Below are 18811 nucleotides of genomic sequence, written 5' to 3' on the forward strand. Positions count from 1 at the left end.
GTATATACATATGAGATGAGTAATGTAGGGTATGTCAACATTATAGCTGGTTTAATAGTACTACTTGTTCCAGCTTGGTATAGAGTACAGTATATACATATGAGATGAGTAATGTAGGGTATATAAACATTATAGCTGGTTTAATAGTACTACTTGTTCCAGCTTGGTATAGAGTACAGTATATACATATGAGATGAGTAATGTAGGGTATGTCAACATTATAGCTAGTTTAATAGTACTATGTGTTCCAGCTTGGTATAGAGTACAGTATATACATATGAGATGAGTAATGTAGGGTATATAAACATTATAGCTGGTTTAATAGTACTATGTGTTCCAGCTTGGTATAGAGTACAGTATATACATATGAGATGAGTCATGTAGGGTATATAAACATTATAGCTGGTTTAATAGTACTATGTGTTCCAGCTTGGTATAGAGTACAGTATATACATATGAGATGAGACTGGGAGATGCGCCCTGATGGGTCAACTTATTCACCCAGCACACTGGCAAGTTGTTACCCACTCAGTTGGGGAACACCAACTGAGAGGGGTGTTCATGGTGTTGATCAGGTTTCTTTTTCTACCAATATCATGTTGTTGAGTGAAGACTCACCCCTCCTGAAAGGGGGAGGAATATGGTGCATGAATGCAGGGTATCTAGGTGATGAAGAATATGGAATACAGCTTAAATCTTTGATAGAACATGAAATGAAGGATAAGCAAAAAGGGAATGATAAGTGTCAGTGGTGGGAAAATGTAAAGAAAAAAATAAAAGGTTTTAGTATTAGATATGCAAGGAAGAAGAGGAGTAGGATGACAAGAGAAGAACATTTAAGAGAAGAATTGAATGAAGAAATGAGGAAATGTGATATTGATCCTATTTATAATATTGAAAGGTTTTTAGATTTAAAGGCACAATTTTAATAAAGCTTTTGACAGGGTGGAACATGATTTTATGTTTAGGGTACTGGAAAAATATGGGTTTGGAAACAGAATAATAGGATGGATAAAATTATTATATAGAAAGGCAAAAAGTAGAGTAAAATGTAATGGGGTTTTAACAGATTATTTTATTCTTGAGAGATCGGTGAGACAGGGGTGCCCTTTATCAGCATTATTGTATGTTTTATCGGTAGAACCCTTAGCAGCATACCTTAAAAAAGATAATTTTATAAATTGTGTAGAGACTCCGTAAGGAGGTTTTAGTTTAATTCATCAATATGCAGACGATACCACAATAACAGTTAGAGATGAGGGAAGTGTTAAAAGGGTGATGGAGTGTTTTAAAGTATATGAGCAAGCCTCAGGAGCAAAAGTGAATATGGAGAAGTCAGTAAATGTATGTTGGGAAGATTAATGAGGGGATTTTTCCTTTTAAAAGGGTAAATGATTATTTTAAGGTGTTAGGTGTGTTTCTAGGGGTGAAGGAACAGGAAGCTAGGGATCTGACATGGAGTGGTGTAATTAATAAAGTTAGAAAGGTGGTAAATATGTGGAGGGGAAGGTCTTTGAAATTAGAAGGGAAAGTAATTGTTGTAAATTCCTTGCTGATGTCAATTTTTATTCATGTCATGAATGTTTTAGACGTACCAGAATGGGTTTTATCGGAAATAAATAAGATTTTAGTTGATTTTTTTATGGGATGGGAAAGGTGCGAAAATGTATTTTAAAACTTTGATTGCAGGTTATGAGGAGGGGGGTTTGAAGTTGGTGGATTTAAATGTGAAGAAAAAAGCAATTAGAGTCAAAATGGTACGTAAATATTTATATGGTGAATTAGATTATGGATGGAAAAGATTTTTTAAGGAGTATTTGCAGGAGGCTGGGAGGATGGGGGACAATGGTTTATTGATGTGTATGAAAAAGGAAATGTTGGGTAATATACCTTTGTTTTATAGAGAAGTGTTTGAGGCTTGGGGGGAGTTTTTACCAAATATTTATTATGAGTGTACCATTTTAGACTATTTTAAATCAGCCAATTTTTTGAAATCCCAAGATACAGTATAATAATATGTTGTTTTGTAAATATTTTATGAGGGCTGGGATGAGACAGATTGGGGACATTTTATATGAGGTCATTCCGGGGTTCCTTCCATGTGAGGCAATATTTGATAATGTGGATGAAGAAAATGATGAAATAAGTAGAACTACTGTGGAGAACATGTATAAGAGAATATTAGGATGTCTTCCTGGGGAGTGGGGTGTGTTAATAAATAAAGAGGTGGCTACAAGAGCTAAGGGTTTACCGGTTTTATATTATGAAAGTAATGGGAAGAAGTATGATTTGTCAGGTTTGAAAGTTAAAAAGGTTTCTGAAAAATGTATTTTAAGAGAGATAAAAACTCCTGCTTCGGAAAAAGTGTGGTCTAGGGTGTTTGCAAATATAGATGTGAAATCAATATGGAAGAATGTAAATGTAAAATATAATTCTATAGAATGTGAAGACAATGATTTTAAATTGAAACATAATAGGATATTTACGAACGTGGTTTTACATCAGATAAATAGAGATGTTAAAAGAGAATGTGATATTTGTGGTACGGGGGTGGAAAATTTTATGCACTTTTTTGTTGAATGTAGTAGATTAGAAGAGTTTCATACGTTTTTAAAGGGGATTTTAGTACAACATTGGGGAGAAGAGATTGTTGCTGGGGTTGAGTGGAAGAGGTTGTTTCTTTTTGGTTTAACTGGGAAAAGCAAAGTTTTTAATTTTAATTTGATGAATTTTGTTCTTAGCCATGCCAGATACGCTGTAAGACTAAGAAGGAATTTGGGACATTATGAAGGAAAAATTGTGAGTGTGGAGATTTTATTTAGAAGTATTTTAGAGAAAGATATAGAAGTAATATATAAATATGGTGGATGTAATTTTGAAATTTTTTTTGTGGGGGTTAGTAAAATAAAAAGTACGCCTGATCTTGGAAGCTAAGCAGGGTCGGGCCTGGTTAGTACTTGGATGGGAGACCGCCTGGGAATACCAGGTGCTGTAGGCGTTTTGCTCCAGCAGAGGGTTCTCTTGTCATGCGTGGAGCAACTGCCTTTTATTTATCACCCTAATGTTATCTTTTTATTGGACTAAATGCAGTTTGTTAGTGCTTCCCTGCCCTGATCATATCAAATAATGGACAGTGCGTTTCCCTCAATCTAGGCAGTGCATTCAGCATTTCTTTTTAGGCTAGGAGACTGTCAATGTCTGTAGTCCATTAGGGCCCTGTAAAATCCCTTCAATGTTTCTCCATTTACATTTCCCCGTTGTGTCACGCCTTGGTCTAAGTATTTTGTGTTTATCTTCATGTATTGGGTCAGGCCAGGGTGTGGCATGAGGTTTTGTATTGTGGTGTGTTTTGTCTTGGGGTTTTGGTGTGTAGGTATTGGGATTGTAGCTAGTGGGGTTATCTAGCAAGGTCTATGGCTGTCTGGAGTGGTTCTCAGAGGCAGGTGTTTATCGTTGTCTCTGATTGGGAACCATATTTAGGCAGCCATATTCTTTGAGTTTGTCGTGGGTGATTGTCCTTAGTGTCCTCTGTTAGTTTGCACCAGTATAGGCTATTTCGGTTTTCGTTACGGTCTTTGTTTTGTAGTGTTTATTCGTGTTGTACGTAGTTCATTAAACATGGATCGAAATCTACACGCTGCAGTTTGGTCCGACTCTCCTTCACACCTAGAAAACCGTAACACGTTGACCGTTTGTCCCTGCATCTATAGGTTTTCGCTCTCTAAAATGTACACCTTTTTAATAGAAATATAACATGATTGGATGTTCTATGTCCACGACAACGTTTAAAACCCTAGCAGGAAACCTGCCCCAGATTTTGGGGTGTAGTTACCCAGAATGACGGCCTAGGAACTGCCTTGTTCAGGGGCAGATTTTTACCTTCTCGGCTCAGGGATTTGATCTTGCAACCTTCTGGTTACTAGTCCAACGCTCTACCCACCTGCCCGCCCAAGATTGAACTCGTATAATATTATAAATAAAATGCACTTCTTTCAATAAAGCGTTTCACATTCTCCACTGGTTGAAATACTATCCTGTGTCCTCAGATTAATGGAGTTACATATGCATACGTTTTTTCCCTGTATATATGAATTACAAATCAAATCATGTTTAGTCTATATAGTTACAATGTGTAATCATTGATATCCCAGGAGCAGTAAACACTGAATTGTATAATTGTAATACATACAGACACCGCATCGTTTGATATGACTGAGTGTCTGTCATACCAGAACCACACCTTTATTTGCCAAGGACGAGTACATGATCGGTGAATATATTCAATGTACAGGCTACAAGATGGGAATCTCATACGTGGTATTAACTAAAATACATATGTATATAGGTCTTGCATCCTTGGCACAATAAAGGGATATTCTACTCTAGGCTTCATTAATGCCATTGACTTCAGGGTCATTGATTGATATGAATATTAGTTCAGAACTACGTTTTAGGGTCCATACCCAGAGCGGCAAGTTATTTTTAATCCGACTCAAGCAAGTAAATAGCTAGCCATGTTACTTTAGCTGCATTGCAAGGCAAGCTTACAATTGTGCAGTCAATGCTTTAGCCAGCTAGATGCTTTACAGCCACTGTTTCACAAGACAACATCCTGGTTTGTTGGTTCTCAGGAGTCCCTGAAAGACAAATTACAAATTCATTCTAACACTAGCTCGTCTGACCTTGCTAAATAGAGATTTTTGTAATTTAACTATGACAAAAAAATATATAGCCACGTCTCTACATTATCACATTCCTCTCAAATTGTACATTTGCTTGACTCGTTAAGACAACTTCCATCTGTTTTGTCAGCAATCTTCGTTGAGCGCCACAAGGCAAGGGTGGCTTGTGTCAAAATTAGTCTTTGGTCATCCCAAAGCCTTGGGACCCAAATGCATAATGATTGCGCAAACTCCCCCTTGTGGTGGTCTGGAGCAATGAAACCGTCCCGCGGTGCAAGCTCGCAACTTTAAGGAGTGTCTTCAGTCCCCGCTGTTCCGTACGGTGTGTGTTGAAATCTTATCCTGATGCGGAATAGATTGCAACGTATTCATGGCACTACCTTCGTAGTTCAGACTTGGAGATTGTGAAGAGATGTCTTGTGGGGAATGCATGGGTGTCTGAGCTGTGCGCGAGTTTAAAAACAGACAGCTCGGTACATTCAGCTTGTCAACACTTCTTACACAAACAAGTAGCGATGAAGTCATGCTCTTCCCATTTGAGCCATGAGATTGACATGCATATCATTGAAGAAGAGATGTCCATATTTGGATGGAAACCAAGCTAGTGAGAGGTATCAAGGAAAGTTGTAATTTCAGTTGATAATTACCAACACTGCATCCAACCACAGCCCTGCTGGTTTCACTTTGGCAAACCACCATCTGCTATAACATTGAGTCAGTTCATCCTACTGGACAATGGAAAGCTTTTGTTTCGTCACCCATTGTTTGTCCTAGACGGGAAATTGGTGCGCAACACTTATCTCCCTCCGGTGGATGGTTCAGAGTTCCATGCTTACAAAAGGGTTGATTGATACATGTCAGATGACAAGCCTACGACATGGTGTTAAGGTAGCTCCAACGGTTAGGATTGTTTTATATAGAACACTTTATTTGACATGTTAGAACAATACATTACACCCAAAGAATGTATCCAGAAGAAACATATACATGACGCTCCTCAAAGAAGTCTTTGACATGTCGTTGACCTGTTGAGAGAGAGCGAACCTATTAGTTCAGTTATGGTCTGCCAGGGTCTGAAAAGCATAAAACAAGACCTACCTCTTTTCAGGTTGTCCTGATTCACACATTGTCCACTACAGGGGCCACCAGTGGGACTACTGGCATCACAGATGACCACGTCACAATGGACAAAGACCTAGGAATCAAAGATTTGATGGTGTCAGTTTTTTTTAAAGGGATGATTGCCACACACAAAATTAAAGAATAAAGATTGTTGGGTGAACTTTGTTACCTGGCCACTCGGCTCAACCGCATCACCGGCGAAGGAAAACATATAGGCCTCAAAGCGTTTGACGTGAGGAGGGAAGCGGACCCTGGCGTCAGCTTCTACCGGGTGGAAGACCACACGGTATGGATCCTCGGGGTTCTCACAGCTGCCAGTGTAGAGAGAGGGACTAAGTTATGAACAAGAAAACGCTGCAAACCCCAACCGCCTTGTGTACGAAGTCTTGTGGTGGTGTCATGACTGTCCTGTGAGGATCAGATCAATTTACAGCAGAAGTGGGTTCTTTCTCCCCCTCCAGTATGAACTAAAGGAATGTTTTTGCTAACAGGCTTTACCCAACAACAATCACCTTTGTCTTGAAAAAACATATTTCATATACAATGTAAAGGCTAGAGACGTCCTACCTGTAGAGTAAGCGCGTTTCTAGTAAAAATCACAAAATAAAAACCAATATGACATTCATTTTCTATAGCTAATCTCTGAGTGCATAAAAGGAATGGTAACAGAAATTAACATTAGACCAGAAAACCGTGAGGCGCAAGCTAGACGTTTGGAACTTTCCTAACCTAGAAAATTAACTTAAGTGGGACCATTCTGCTACCACATCCAAACCATCACCCACAGGGTTGATAAACCTATCTTCCAGAACGTGTGAAAGGAAAATCCATCCTGTAGTTCTGTTCAAGACTAGTCATTGGAGCCACGGACAACCAACGACATTGTGACCTCATGTAGCCAATCAGAGAGAAGACCAACCACCTACCTTTCCACGGCGGCATCCCACAAATACATTCATGCTTTTACTCCAAGCTGGTGCCGGTTCGTGTGTTCAAAAATGTATCAATGATAAGTGTCCCTTACGGAACGGTGGGGGGTGTGAAGAGAAACCTTGTAACAAGCTGTCATTGTGTCACCTGTGTGTTTAGCCTGTGTTATTTAGTTAGCTAGTAATTCAATTAAACAAACTTGTATAGTACTGAATCATAAGGCTGGGGTTTTTGCAGCTGCAAGGAGGATACGATGTAAAGTTAATAAGTTGACTATCAATTTAATAGATTTCTACCGTCTAGAGTTTACGTCGGGAGACGGTGACTTTAAAACCGCTTCCTCGGCACCCCAAATCCTACGTTTTTATTTTAAAGAACAGAAATTGGGCTTTCCGTCAACAATATTTATTTTGGTCTACTGGAATGGCTTGTTAAATGACAGATGTCAAACATGTATATTCAATTCCATTGACATGAGGCGAGATGTCCCTCTAAATGGTTCTTAAAATTCTAAATGATCCAGAAAGGGTCGCCTGTAGTCTGACCAGAATATTGATCGTTGTTTAACCAAAGTTGCCGAATAGACAGTCGGTATCAACAACACAAGTACTTCATTTTAAACAAGAATTTCATGCAATGCGCCAGAGCAATTCTTCCGCTGTTGGAGAAAAATTGGTCACACAAAATAAATTCTACACCCACGGCATCGGAGTCACACGGAGGACTTCTGTGAAGGGCGCAGCTCTACTATACAAAGTAACCTACGCATTGACAGTTTAGGCCTACTTTTTTAATTTGCATCTTTGGGAGGTTTATCCTTTACCGTTTAACTGCCAGATATTAGCAAAAAGGAATTTGTGAAAGCTGAAGACGTTATATTAAGAGAAACACCCACACCAGTACAAATCACTTGAGCTGACAGACGATGGTAAGGATTTTGCACAACGATATAGTTGCAGCTGAAGTGACAAATCTGAACTACCCATTTTGTGCACAGCCATGTGAATGTTGTCTTTTCCTATGATATACAAAACATTTCAGCCTGTTTTTTTAAAACTGCTATGACATTGCTGATTTAATAAACAGCTGCGAAGTTACACCGTGTCCACATGGCCAAATTTAGGTTGATACCAATTCATAAAAATGGTCAAATTGCATGATTTCATAGCAAACCCGATCCCCCAAATGAATGGTTTTGACCAATAAAGTTGCTTCACTACACTGCTTGGTGTAACATGTATCCAGATACTGAAAAGGTACCCGCAAAATAAAAGGTCATTTGCAGCATGCATAATCATAAGTCATTGTAGCCCATTACAATGTAGGAAAAATAAGTCATCTTTCTATAGTAACCCAATTTAAATTCTTGAGATAAAAATTAGGCCAGCATGTCCATCTGTGGCAAAGTGCTCACCCAAATAAAAAATGTAGTAACATTTTTTTAAATATGAACATTAGCTAGCTAAATAAGGTTAGCAAGATGCTGCTACACTTGACCGTGGTATTTGTGCATGTTTAGCAACTCCCAATTAGCGCATTCTCTAGGACAGGAAATTCCACTGAAAGCGGCATCAACTTCTGGGGATCCTGTCAACTGATCCTATTCAGTTTCAAACATCCATGCTGCACAGGCATCTGAACAATCCTTTAGGTTTAGTGCAATAACTGTTTTAAACACAAGAGGTCACTTGTGCCTGAATTCAACCCAAAACCAACAACTATTCAGTCAGTGTTAAGAGCAGTTGTATGTAACCAATCGGAAAGGCAAGCCAAGCTTGCCAGCCGCTCTTGATTTGCATTTGACTGACCATCAGCTTGGCACAACACTGAACTGTAGCAAACCAAAAGGATAACATTGAGTAAAAAGGTGTAGGTAATGCCAACATTAACCTTTTCACACACACAAGTTCCAAATATCTTCAACAGTCGCCCCAGTGGGAGTTGATTTCATGCGCGTGATGTCAGAATGCACTCACCGTTCCAACATGTGGACATTTAACCCGCGCTGACCTCAGACCAAGGCACACTACCTGCTAATTTTCTAGAAGCCGTTTCAACTTCTAATTTTGCCTCATTCATTCACAAAAGTAGCCCATTTCACGGTTGCAGACCATTTAGATTTGAGAATTTAATGAGCCGGACAAACTTTCCTTCAAAAGAAAGCCCAAGCACTTCCCCAGATCAAGTATACAGTCCTTGCACATTTATTGCCTTCCTCACAAATAACTGTGGACATGCGTGTATTCCTATCAAAGTGCCTTATTTTCTGTGTCACGTGTTGTCGTTTCTACTGCATCGTACTGTAAGTATAATGTGCTTAGCGTTTTATTCATGCTTTCTGATTCTTGCCTAGATTGTAATGGACACGTGTGTAAAACACTTGAAGGTGGTACTGAATATAAGCTAACACCATACAATGCAGTCGGGTTATCACGTAAGCGTCTGTCAGACTTATGGTGATCTCAACTGGAGTAACCTCATTGTCTTGAATGCACTGAAGTCGTCAGTTGATTTGAACACGGCATCAGAGTGTAAACTATGGTACCTCAGGGTTGCCAGATCAGACCCCCCCCTTTCCAGGGGTATATAGCTTAGAAAAACTGTCTGCCTCACCATTTATTGTTGATAAATTCCCAGATCTTAGTAATATTTCCTGCATCATCCTCTTCACAATACCTTCCCCCAAGGACTTAGCCCCCAATAATGGATTGTGCTATATCTTAGCTTTCGTGCTACGGTTGTATTTGTATAGTTACCTGTAAACTACTTGTCATGTGATAATGTTTGTACTTGTTACGGCGTACACATGCTGAAGTGGCCAAACTATGTTAAGATCTCAGGCAACGGGCACAGTGAACAGCATTCTAGGAGTTCTTGCTTGACAAACATGGCTGCCATACTTTCTATACTAGATTTACATGGCTCCCTTGTACCGCATCATACTGTAAAACAAGTCAACCTGTTATTTAGACTAGATGATAACGTTAACATTGATATATTTTACAAGCAAAGCTGGAATAAAGTTGTGAAGACCTTTATTTCTCAACACAAAACATTGTTTAGATGCTTTTCAGACAACGCGGTTTAGAGTCGTTTGATGCAGCATACGTTCCAATAATACGCTGCAGGGACCACTCAGTGATAACAAGCATGTGATCATACGCACCAGAATCTCCCATAAGTGTGAAATTGGGTGGAGATCTGGTGACAGACCGCACATGGCTCACATCGTTTTTAAGCATTGTGACCACTCGACCTATGGTTGGGGGCATAGCCACGGTAGCCAAAGTAAATGGCCTGCCAAGCATGATAGGTTGCTAATTACTCAGGAACCACACCTGTGGAATAACACTTGTTTAGGCCCAAAAACAACATGTTACCCATTAATGATGAGATTCCACCGGGGTCGGGAGTCACGGTCCTCGTTGAGGGTGGCCCAGCAGTGGTCAAGCACCAGCGCTACCTTGGGATCAGAGGACGTGGTCAGCTCCACCTCAAAGTGCAGAGGCTGTCTCAGGTACCTCACCACTGGATAGTCCTCCTCCTGGTGGAACGTGTTATACGAGGCGTCTGGAACACAGAACAAGACAACCGGGGGTCGTGGTCAGTGGGCACCATCGGAACTTGTCCATTAAGAAATGCTTGTTTATCATATCCTGTTGTGCCCCAATGAACACAAGCCATTTATAGCCAACACTATCCACCCCCCACTAGAGGCTTCTAACAAATTCCCAAATCAGCTCCTCACCGTTACTACATAGCCACACCTGTAGATCTCAGAACGCAAGAGTAATATATCACAAGGCTTACATTTTTGGGAATGGTTTTGTAAAGGAGACCATCCAAGATTCTTTTAGAGGCTAGGGGTCAAGTTGAAATTCTGAATTTGTGCACGCTTACCCTGAGCGAGTCTCATTCTGACCATTAGTCGACCCGTCCCAGTCTCGGCAAAAGGCTCGTTGTCACGCGGCCTGGTCAGGAAGGCCAATGTGCGAGTGATGTTGGCCACATAGGAGCAGGAAACCTTTAACCTAAAGAGGGATGTAAGCAACTTCAATAGGGGAAACGTCAAGCAGTGGAGTGGACACTGGTAGTAGAGGCACATTTTCCCTGTATACAAAGTATTGAGCAATGGATGAAGAAAAATAAACCTTATGAAAGCTAATAGCTACAATTGTGATGCGTAATGCACTTACTGATATTCCTCCTCTGAAGACGTCGTGGCATTCAGCTTCACCTCAAGTTCATCTGGCAAGGAGATTTCGTTCTCATACAGCATGACATTGTTGATAAACTATGTAGTAGAGGGGAATTGCTTATTACAGCCTGCAGAAGCAAACAGTCCGTAAATACACAGTACCCATCACCTCAGGGTAATAGTCATTTTACCTTCCTGGTGGTGCCACAGGAGTTCACAGTGAAGTGGAAGTAGGCGAAGCGATCGTCACTGTAGGTGGGACCACAGGCGGGGTCGCTCAGGGTCAGCTGACCGGGGTTCAGACCGGGAACAGAATCCACCTTCACCGCCAGCGCAGTCATCGTTCCGTTAGAGAAACACTCTTGGAGGTGGGGGAGCAAAAGACAGGTAGCCATCAGACCTGGGTTCTGTATTTGTTACACTAATTGAGCTTGAACCAATGGAATAGCACCAAAATAGCAAACCATGCCCATCTGGCACTACCATTTAGACTCACGGTATTTGCAAGGAACCCATGTTAAACGACAATTTATCGTAAGTAATTGTTTGAGAACCAACCAGTCAGCGTTTTGAGGAAGCTGCAAGCCAGGGAGAAGTATTTGATGGTCATGTTGTTGTAAGGATTCAACAGAGCCACATCCAGTCTGCTCCGGACAGACGACGAGTGAACCGACTGGGAACCAATGGGAGAGTTCATTAGTCCAATATTGTATGCATGTATACAGGGTAAGGAAAGCAAAGCTAGCTGCAGCAATTTAGGTTAACATGTTTTGGGAGAGCGTCGTACCTCAAACACTGCGTCCGGCGAAGAGAAGGGCAACGTGATGGTGAAGTCTGTGTCGCCCTCTGTTAAATACTGTTGAGCAAACTCATGGTTAAGCAGCCGCTTGCCAACCAAGACTACAAAAAAGGGCTCTTGGTTCCTGTAGTCCACAGTGATGTGGAAGTTCTCCTGATCACAGTTGCCAGTGACTGAGGGTGGCACTACAAGGACAAACAGGGTTGTGTTCATTAATTAAGCACAAAAAACAGGAAGGTACTACTTGAACTTGTCCAAGAAGAAACCCTTGTTTAGATTGCAAAATGTTTTGCTACGGTGGGACTGAATAAACACGATCCTGGCAAATCAGGAACAGGGAAACTGGGTCCAAATACTCTAAAGCTTAACATTCTTTGTAGAAAGACCGCATAGGAAAACCCTACAGTATGGCTAGTTGGTCTTTCACTGCCAATTTCCTTTCAGGGCAATCATTAACGAGAGGAAACCATTCAACAGTAGAGGCATACCAATGTCCAGCAGTACAGCGTCCACAACGGCAGAGTGAGAGAAAGGAGCGTACTCTGGAAAGATGACCAGGCCGTAGATCAGCTGAAGAGTGAAGGTTGTGACACCTTGTTCCGCCCTTCTCTGTAGTGAAGTTAAAAGCATTGGTCAGCATTATTGTTGCAACAGAACTCTATTCAACATCAAGTGACAACTAAGTACATATGGGGACTATTAAAACAACACATGAGTAAATGAGGGATACAAAGTACATTTGTGCCATTATTTATATTTTGTTGGTGGCCCACTTATTAGGGCATGAACAAATCACTGCGTGTGGCTTTGCATTTAACAGAAACACACCTCCTTAAAGACCACCGGGTCTGAGAAGGGCACCTCCATCCTGAAGGTCTTCAAGGTGTTGTCCGGGGATCTCTGCTCTTGAACATTGAAGCCCCTGGCGTTGCACTCTGCAACAGTTAGCACCATGGTGGGAAAGGTGATGTTCAGCAGCTCCACATCAAGGTTGAAGGTCCCCAACTCAAGCACAAACACTGCCTGCTCAGGAACTGTGTCCAAGGGCGTGTCTGTTCATTGGCAAACAAAGGAAAACATTTTGAAATGCGGTACAATGGAAGTTGAAAATGGACATTTGTTATTGGGTAAGTCCAGGTATTGCCTCCCCGTTTCAGTACATTTTCTGTTTTGTGCCTAATGAACAACCCAGGCATCCCAAATTACCATAGGCACTATTTAACTAAACCAGACTCACAGTTGCGAACTTGTGGAGGCCTGGCCATCGGAGGTGTTGTGATAGGGAAGAGGACTTTATAGCTGGTGTTCTCGTGTGCGACCTCCTCGATCCACAGCAACTCAAGCATGGGCTCAATGGTGTAAGTGACAAAGTACTGGTCATCCTGAATATGGCTCTGTAAGGGAGACAAGTGATGCAGTCAGGCTGTAATACACAATTTGAGTGCAAAAACAGGTAAATGTTCCTTATAAGCCAGAATGTTAAATACAATTATTCTACCACTTTTTGCCGCTGGTAATTTAAGACACAATATCCAAAGGAAAGTATTGGTTACCAGACTTTAGAAAGCTGGTAGGTGTATGGTTGTCAACTTGCATTTTCAAAACAACTGACACGCAAAGTAAACACTTGCGCAATATGTAAACAGCAGCCGAGTGTTGCTTGCATTCAGTTGACAGTGGCAAAGCTACCGCCTCCCTAAAAAGTCAGGTAAACAATACTTCAGTGTGGATATTTGGTCTGAAATTTCAAGCGGCTAAAGGACAAACTGCAAAGACAAGAGGTAGAGTATGTTTAAGTGTAATTTTATGCAAAATTCTCACAATTTTGCAAACCATTGTATATTAGCCTGGTTAAGCAAACAATTGCTCAATAAGAAACGTTTTACACAAGACAACGTTTCTAGGAGTTTACCCATGAGAGATGGCAAAGGGTTACTGCAAAGCACTGACAACTGCTATAGTATAAAGGGCTCTACAAATAAGACTTAGAAATTAAAACAGGAACATTTTACTCATCCAATGCTGACCTTGAAGTTGCCGCCAACCGCCCCCACCGGAATTTCAACAATAATATGAGCCTCTGTGACTAAAACCGAGTAGTTTCTGGCAGCCATTTCCTCAGTGTCCAGCCTCTTAGCGTCAATTCCCATGTACACCTCCAACATGGTGAAGGCATCAGAGGAGAAAAGTGGGTCTATGTGCTTGGGCATGTACCAGGTGATCACTTCTGGAGTAAAGGCCACTGCCTCTGCAGTGACACAAGAAGCCAAGTGCACATCAAAACAGAACATTTTGCAACTGAAAACTGTGCCATTATTTGGAAAACATTTTCCCAACTGAACACTACATGAATGTCTTGTCTGGAGCCAATTAAGAACTGGGCTTATAGGATCTTAAATTATTTCACACTCAACCTGGTGTTGGACAAACAGCCGTGGCATCTACTCGAGTAACCAGCCACTTCTGCTCAAAGAAGGTTGAGGTTGAGAGCACCCGCATCGGAACCCCAGCTACCTGTTCAGGGGGCAACCACACCAGGGCCGTGTTCAGTAGGACACACCGTATTAACAATATGTTGCAGAGTTCAGGTAGGGCCACCGTTTCCAAATGTTTGCTCTACTGAACATGACCCAGTTCATGGAGGTAAGCTTACATTCTGGAGGTATGTCTCCTCTGCATTATGAGGGCTTCTTAACACCAGCCGTGTGGGAGTGTTGGCTATTGCATAGCCCTTTCTTTGGACCTCATCCACATTCATGACATTCTTGCTAGGACTAAAGACGACTGTCATTTTGTATCCTGAAGCAACAGCCTGTCTCAGGAAATGGAAACATGAATTAAACAAAATTGTCAAACGCACATTGTTTAGCGCCATCCTGTCATTTTGTTGTGAAATTACAGAAACTGAGATGTATAAACCTCAGCTCCCCTCCGGAAGTTGCCGCTCCTTGCTTTCGGGCCCCCAGTGGGCTGTTTGGGGATGGTTTGGATGTCTGGAAGAGTCTTTCTGACAGACACCTAGAGAAGAAAGGCCATTATTCCCTATGCATTTTCTCCCTCCCATACAAGAGGAAATCAAGGGCCAGTTCTCAATCTGTCCACTCGCCTCCTTAAATGCATTGAGAATAGGCCAAAATTCCTCACCTCTAAAGTTCTCCTATGTGCATTTTGAAGACGCGAGTGGAATTGAGAGAGTCAAGACCTCTACGTTGTGTCGCAGAAGAAATGAAACACTGGACAGTTGTAGCTCTAGACAGATCATTTATACAGGCAGTACGACAAGCGGGACTGTAAACATGTCCATTGGGGCATGCTCTGCTCACTTGCCTCCATGTAGTTGCGGTCGCACAGAATCTCTCGGGAGGTCCAGGGGGTGTAGCTACAGGTTTTGCCCACTCTATAAACAGGGTCTTCAGTCGTGTGGTTTCCTGGCAGCCTGAACTGCATGACCAAGCTGAACATCTTATCATCCTAAAATGAAGGGGGAAGGGAAAAAAGCCTTCATTATATAGCAAAAAAACAAAATTCAGGTGACATTCATGCAAGTTATAGACTGTGGCAAAATTGGCTATATGAATGCAGCTGTATTGAAGCCACACTACAGGAGTAGAGCTCAATAGTTCACATCACTGCAGTCTGTATCAGAAAGTTGGCTGGCCCTCTGAAAGCCCTCCATAAACTTCTGCTGTACCTTACGTCATCGTTAACTTAGAGGTAAGAGATACCAGACCAAGGGGTGGCTAACAATGGAGATCCTTTTGATATCCACAGAGTTAAGTATAACTGCTTCAATGTTTCTGGAACCGGACTTCTAATTACCTCCATGCGCTAAATTGTATGTATTAGCAGCTCTACGGCAACTCAGGCTTATTGAGGACCTTTTTACTGAAGAATGGGTTCAGTTATTTCATTTTTCCATCTAGTGATGCAAATATTGACTTTTATCTTTGTGTAGACAGGGCTCATCTGTAAAAGAGCCTGGTCTCAGCATGACTCCATGTCAAAGGTAAATAAAATGACATTGCTACAGTACGAGTTGCAAATGCAGTGACACTGAAAGGCAAACTGTCCATTTGAAGTACAAGCAAACACTACAGTTCTTAGGGTTACCATGTTTTGGGAAAAGCAGTTTTGAAGAGAAGCAAAAAACATGGCATTCCCCATGGGGTCAAATTTAAAGCTGAATCCACACTGAGTAGCAAGGCCAGGCGTCAGGTTTATGATTTGTGTGTCATCTGGAAGGGACGGAGATGGTGTGAACACAATAGTTGACAAGCAATATCAAGCCATGAATTATGAAAGGAGAGAAAGAGAATCATAAGAGGCAAACTCACTGAAGACAGCGTCAACCTCTTCAAAAAGAGGAGCGACACTCAAACGAATAACGTTACCAAGGCATTCAGCGTTGAGGTCATCTGGAATAGGAAAGGTTAGTTAAAAAAAAAATCTTTAAAATATTGTCAAACGCTTAGTGCTTAAATTTGCAAGGTGCAAAATGCATACTTATAGAAGGTGTCTGTTGTGCTTGTATGCCCACAGCTGCCATCAATAGGCAAAACAACCTGTAAGGCATTTGACAAATTATTATGATTAAAAGGAGGAAGAACACAACTCAAATGTTTGTGTCGCATAAGACTCTTCTAGGCCTGCTACTACTTACCCTGAGCTAAGGAAAATAATCATTGTAGAACAGATTTGTTCTGATAAAATACCCAGCTACAGAACCTGATATTTGACCTAAAGTGTGCAGCCTACAGCCCAGGAGTAGGCAACTTTTACCCTATGACAAAGGCTTCCCACACTCAGTCACCTGAACCCCAAAGGGCTGCACATTTTCTTTTTATTCCCCTAGCCCTACAAAGCTGATTCAAATAATCATCCAGCTTTGTTAATCTGAATCAGCTGTGTAGTGTTAGGACAAAAACCTAAATGTAAGGCTACTGTTCAATTTTAGAAGGGTGCTCCGCCCTCACCGCTTTTATCCATTCATGTCAGGGGCCATGGACCGGTGCACCTCGGCTCAGGTTAATAGAACTCCCTCATTAGCAGCACAACAGCCTTTCACAGGTGAAAAGCATAATTACCCAACCGTCTACAATTGTAGCCCAGACAGAGAGAAAGATATTGGCCTCTAATGGCCAAAATGCTGCATTTCATGCACTTTCACAATTTGAATGTAGTCAACTGGGTGGGACTACCAACTTCATTTGGCTGAGCCCTACTGGTGACCCTGTTGAAGTCATGTCCAATCGGGTCATCAGAAGGGCTCAGACAATTGTGAAGAAGAAATGTTACTACTTTAATGTGAAGATAGCCTCAATGGCGCTGCCCATGCTGTCACAGACACTATATTGGCACAGATACATAGATGAGTCTTTTATCTTCTTATGGCTTCTTATTATCTTCTTGTCCAGAGGTGCCCAGAGTAAACTGCCTGCTACTCAGTCCCAGAAGCTAAGATATGCATATTATTAGTATATTTGGATAGAAAACCCTCTGAAGGTTCTAAAACCGTTTGAATGATGTCTGTGAGTATAACAGAACACATATGGCAGGCAAAAACCTGAGAAAAAAATCCAACCAGGAAGTGGGAAATCTGAGGTTGGTCGTTTTTCAACTCATTCCCTATTGAAGACACAGTGGGATATTGGTCATGTTGCACTTCCTAGATGTCAACAGGCTTCCACTAGATGTCAACCGTCTTTAGAACCTTGTTTGATGCTTCTACTGTGAGGTGAGGGCGAATGAGAGGGGAATGAGTCAGAGGTCTGGCAGAATGCCTTGAGCTCGTGACGCTCGTTCACATGAGAGCGAGCTCTGTTCCATCGCAATTATACAGAAATAGAAATTCTCCGGTTGGAACATTATTGAAGATGTATTTTAACAACATCCTAAAGATTGATTCTATACATCGTTTGACATGTTTCTACGGACTGTAACATAACTTTTTGACATTTCGTCTGCTCCTAATGAACACGCTTCGTGAGATTGGATTTGTTTACAAAACTCGCTAACAAAAGTAGCTATTTGGACATAAATGATTGAACAAAACAAACATTTATTGTGGAACTGGGATTCCTGGGATTGATGAAGATGAAGATCATCTAAGGTAAGTGAATATTTATAATGTTATTTCTGACTTCTGTTGACATCTTTTTGGCCTGTTTGGTCTCTGAGCGCCGTAGTCAGATTATTGCATGGTTTGCTTTGTCCGTAAAGGTTTTTTGAAATCTGACACAGCGGTTGCATTAAGCAGAAATATATCTTTAATTCTGTGCATAACAATTTTATTTTCATCTACATTTATTATGAGTATTTCTGTAAACTGATGTGGCTCTCTGCAAAATCACCGGATGTTTTTGGAACTACTGAACATAACGCTCCAACGTATACTGAGATTCTTTTGATATAAATATGAACTTTATCGAACAAAACATACATGTATTGTGTAACATGAAGTCCTATGAGTGTCATCTGATGAAGATCATCAAAGGTTAGTGATTAATTTTATCTCTATTTCTGATTTTTGTGACTCCTCTCTTTGGCTGGAAAAATGAGTGTGTTTTTCTGTGACTTGGCTCTGACCAAACATAATCGTTTGTGGTGCTTTCGCCGTAAAGCCTATTTGAAATCGGGCACTGTGGTGGCATTAACAAGAAGTGTATTTTTAAAATGGTGTGAAATACTTGTATGTCTGAGGAATTTTAATTATGAGATTTCTGTTCTTTTGAATTTGGCGCCCTGCACTTTCACTGGCTGTTGTCATATCGATCAGCCCTAAGAAGATTTATCTATCTCTATGAGGCAAGACAATTGTCATTCAGGATTAAAAGGTGACTGCACTTCCTCATTTGGCCTTAGCTGTGTTCGAATACTCGTACTAACTGTACTGTTTGTGACATGAATTGAGTATTTAGTATGCTTATTGGTCATAGTATACCTGTATAAATATATCATAGTATACCTCTATACCTCTGGCCCTTCTTTGGACACTGTGTTAACTAACCTCCAGATGAGCTTCAATGCCATACAACTCTCCTTCCGTGGCCTCCAACTGCTCTTAAATGCAAGTAAAACTAA

General features: G+C 41.2%; 1 protein-coding gene across 1 annotated transcript; it reads right to left on the reverse strand.

Annotated features, from left to right (window-relative positions):
* Positions 1 to 5583: 5583 nt before the first annotated feature.
* On the reverse strand, positions 5584 to 16557 carry LOC116362154 (zona pellucida sperm-binding protein 2-like). Its single transcript, XM_031816439.1, has 19 exons — positions 16392 to 16557; positions 16235 to 16293; positions 16066 to 16146; positions 15842 to 15966; positions 15059 to 15202; positions 14651 to 14749; positions 14385 to 14543; positions 14146 to 14245; positions 13759 to 13979; positions 12969 to 13125; positions 11720 to 11916; positions 11491 to 11605; positions 11124 to 11293; positions 10931 to 11028; positions 10635 to 10765; positions 10115 to 10304; positions 5974 to 6115; positions 5781 to 5877; positions 5584 to 5707 (listed from the first exon to the last, which is right to left on the reverse strand). Exons 1-19 carry the CDS (start codon positions 16412 to 16414, stop codon positions 5634 to 5636), a joined length of 2382 nt encoding a protein of 793 aa, XP_031672299.1. The 5' UTR covers positions 16415 to 16557; the 3' UTR covers positions 5584 to 5633.
* Positions 16558 to 18811: the final 2254 nt, after the last annotated feature.

Source organism: Oncorhynchus kisutch, unplaced genomic scaffold, assembly GCF_002021735.2.
Source record: "Oncorhynchus kisutch isolate 150728-3 unplaced genomic scaffold, Okis_V2 scaffold797, whole genome shotgun sequence".
Classification (NCBI taxonomy): domain Eukaryota; kingdom Metazoa; phylum Chordata; class Actinopteri; order Salmoniformes; family Salmonidae; genus Oncorhynchus; species Oncorhynchus kisutch.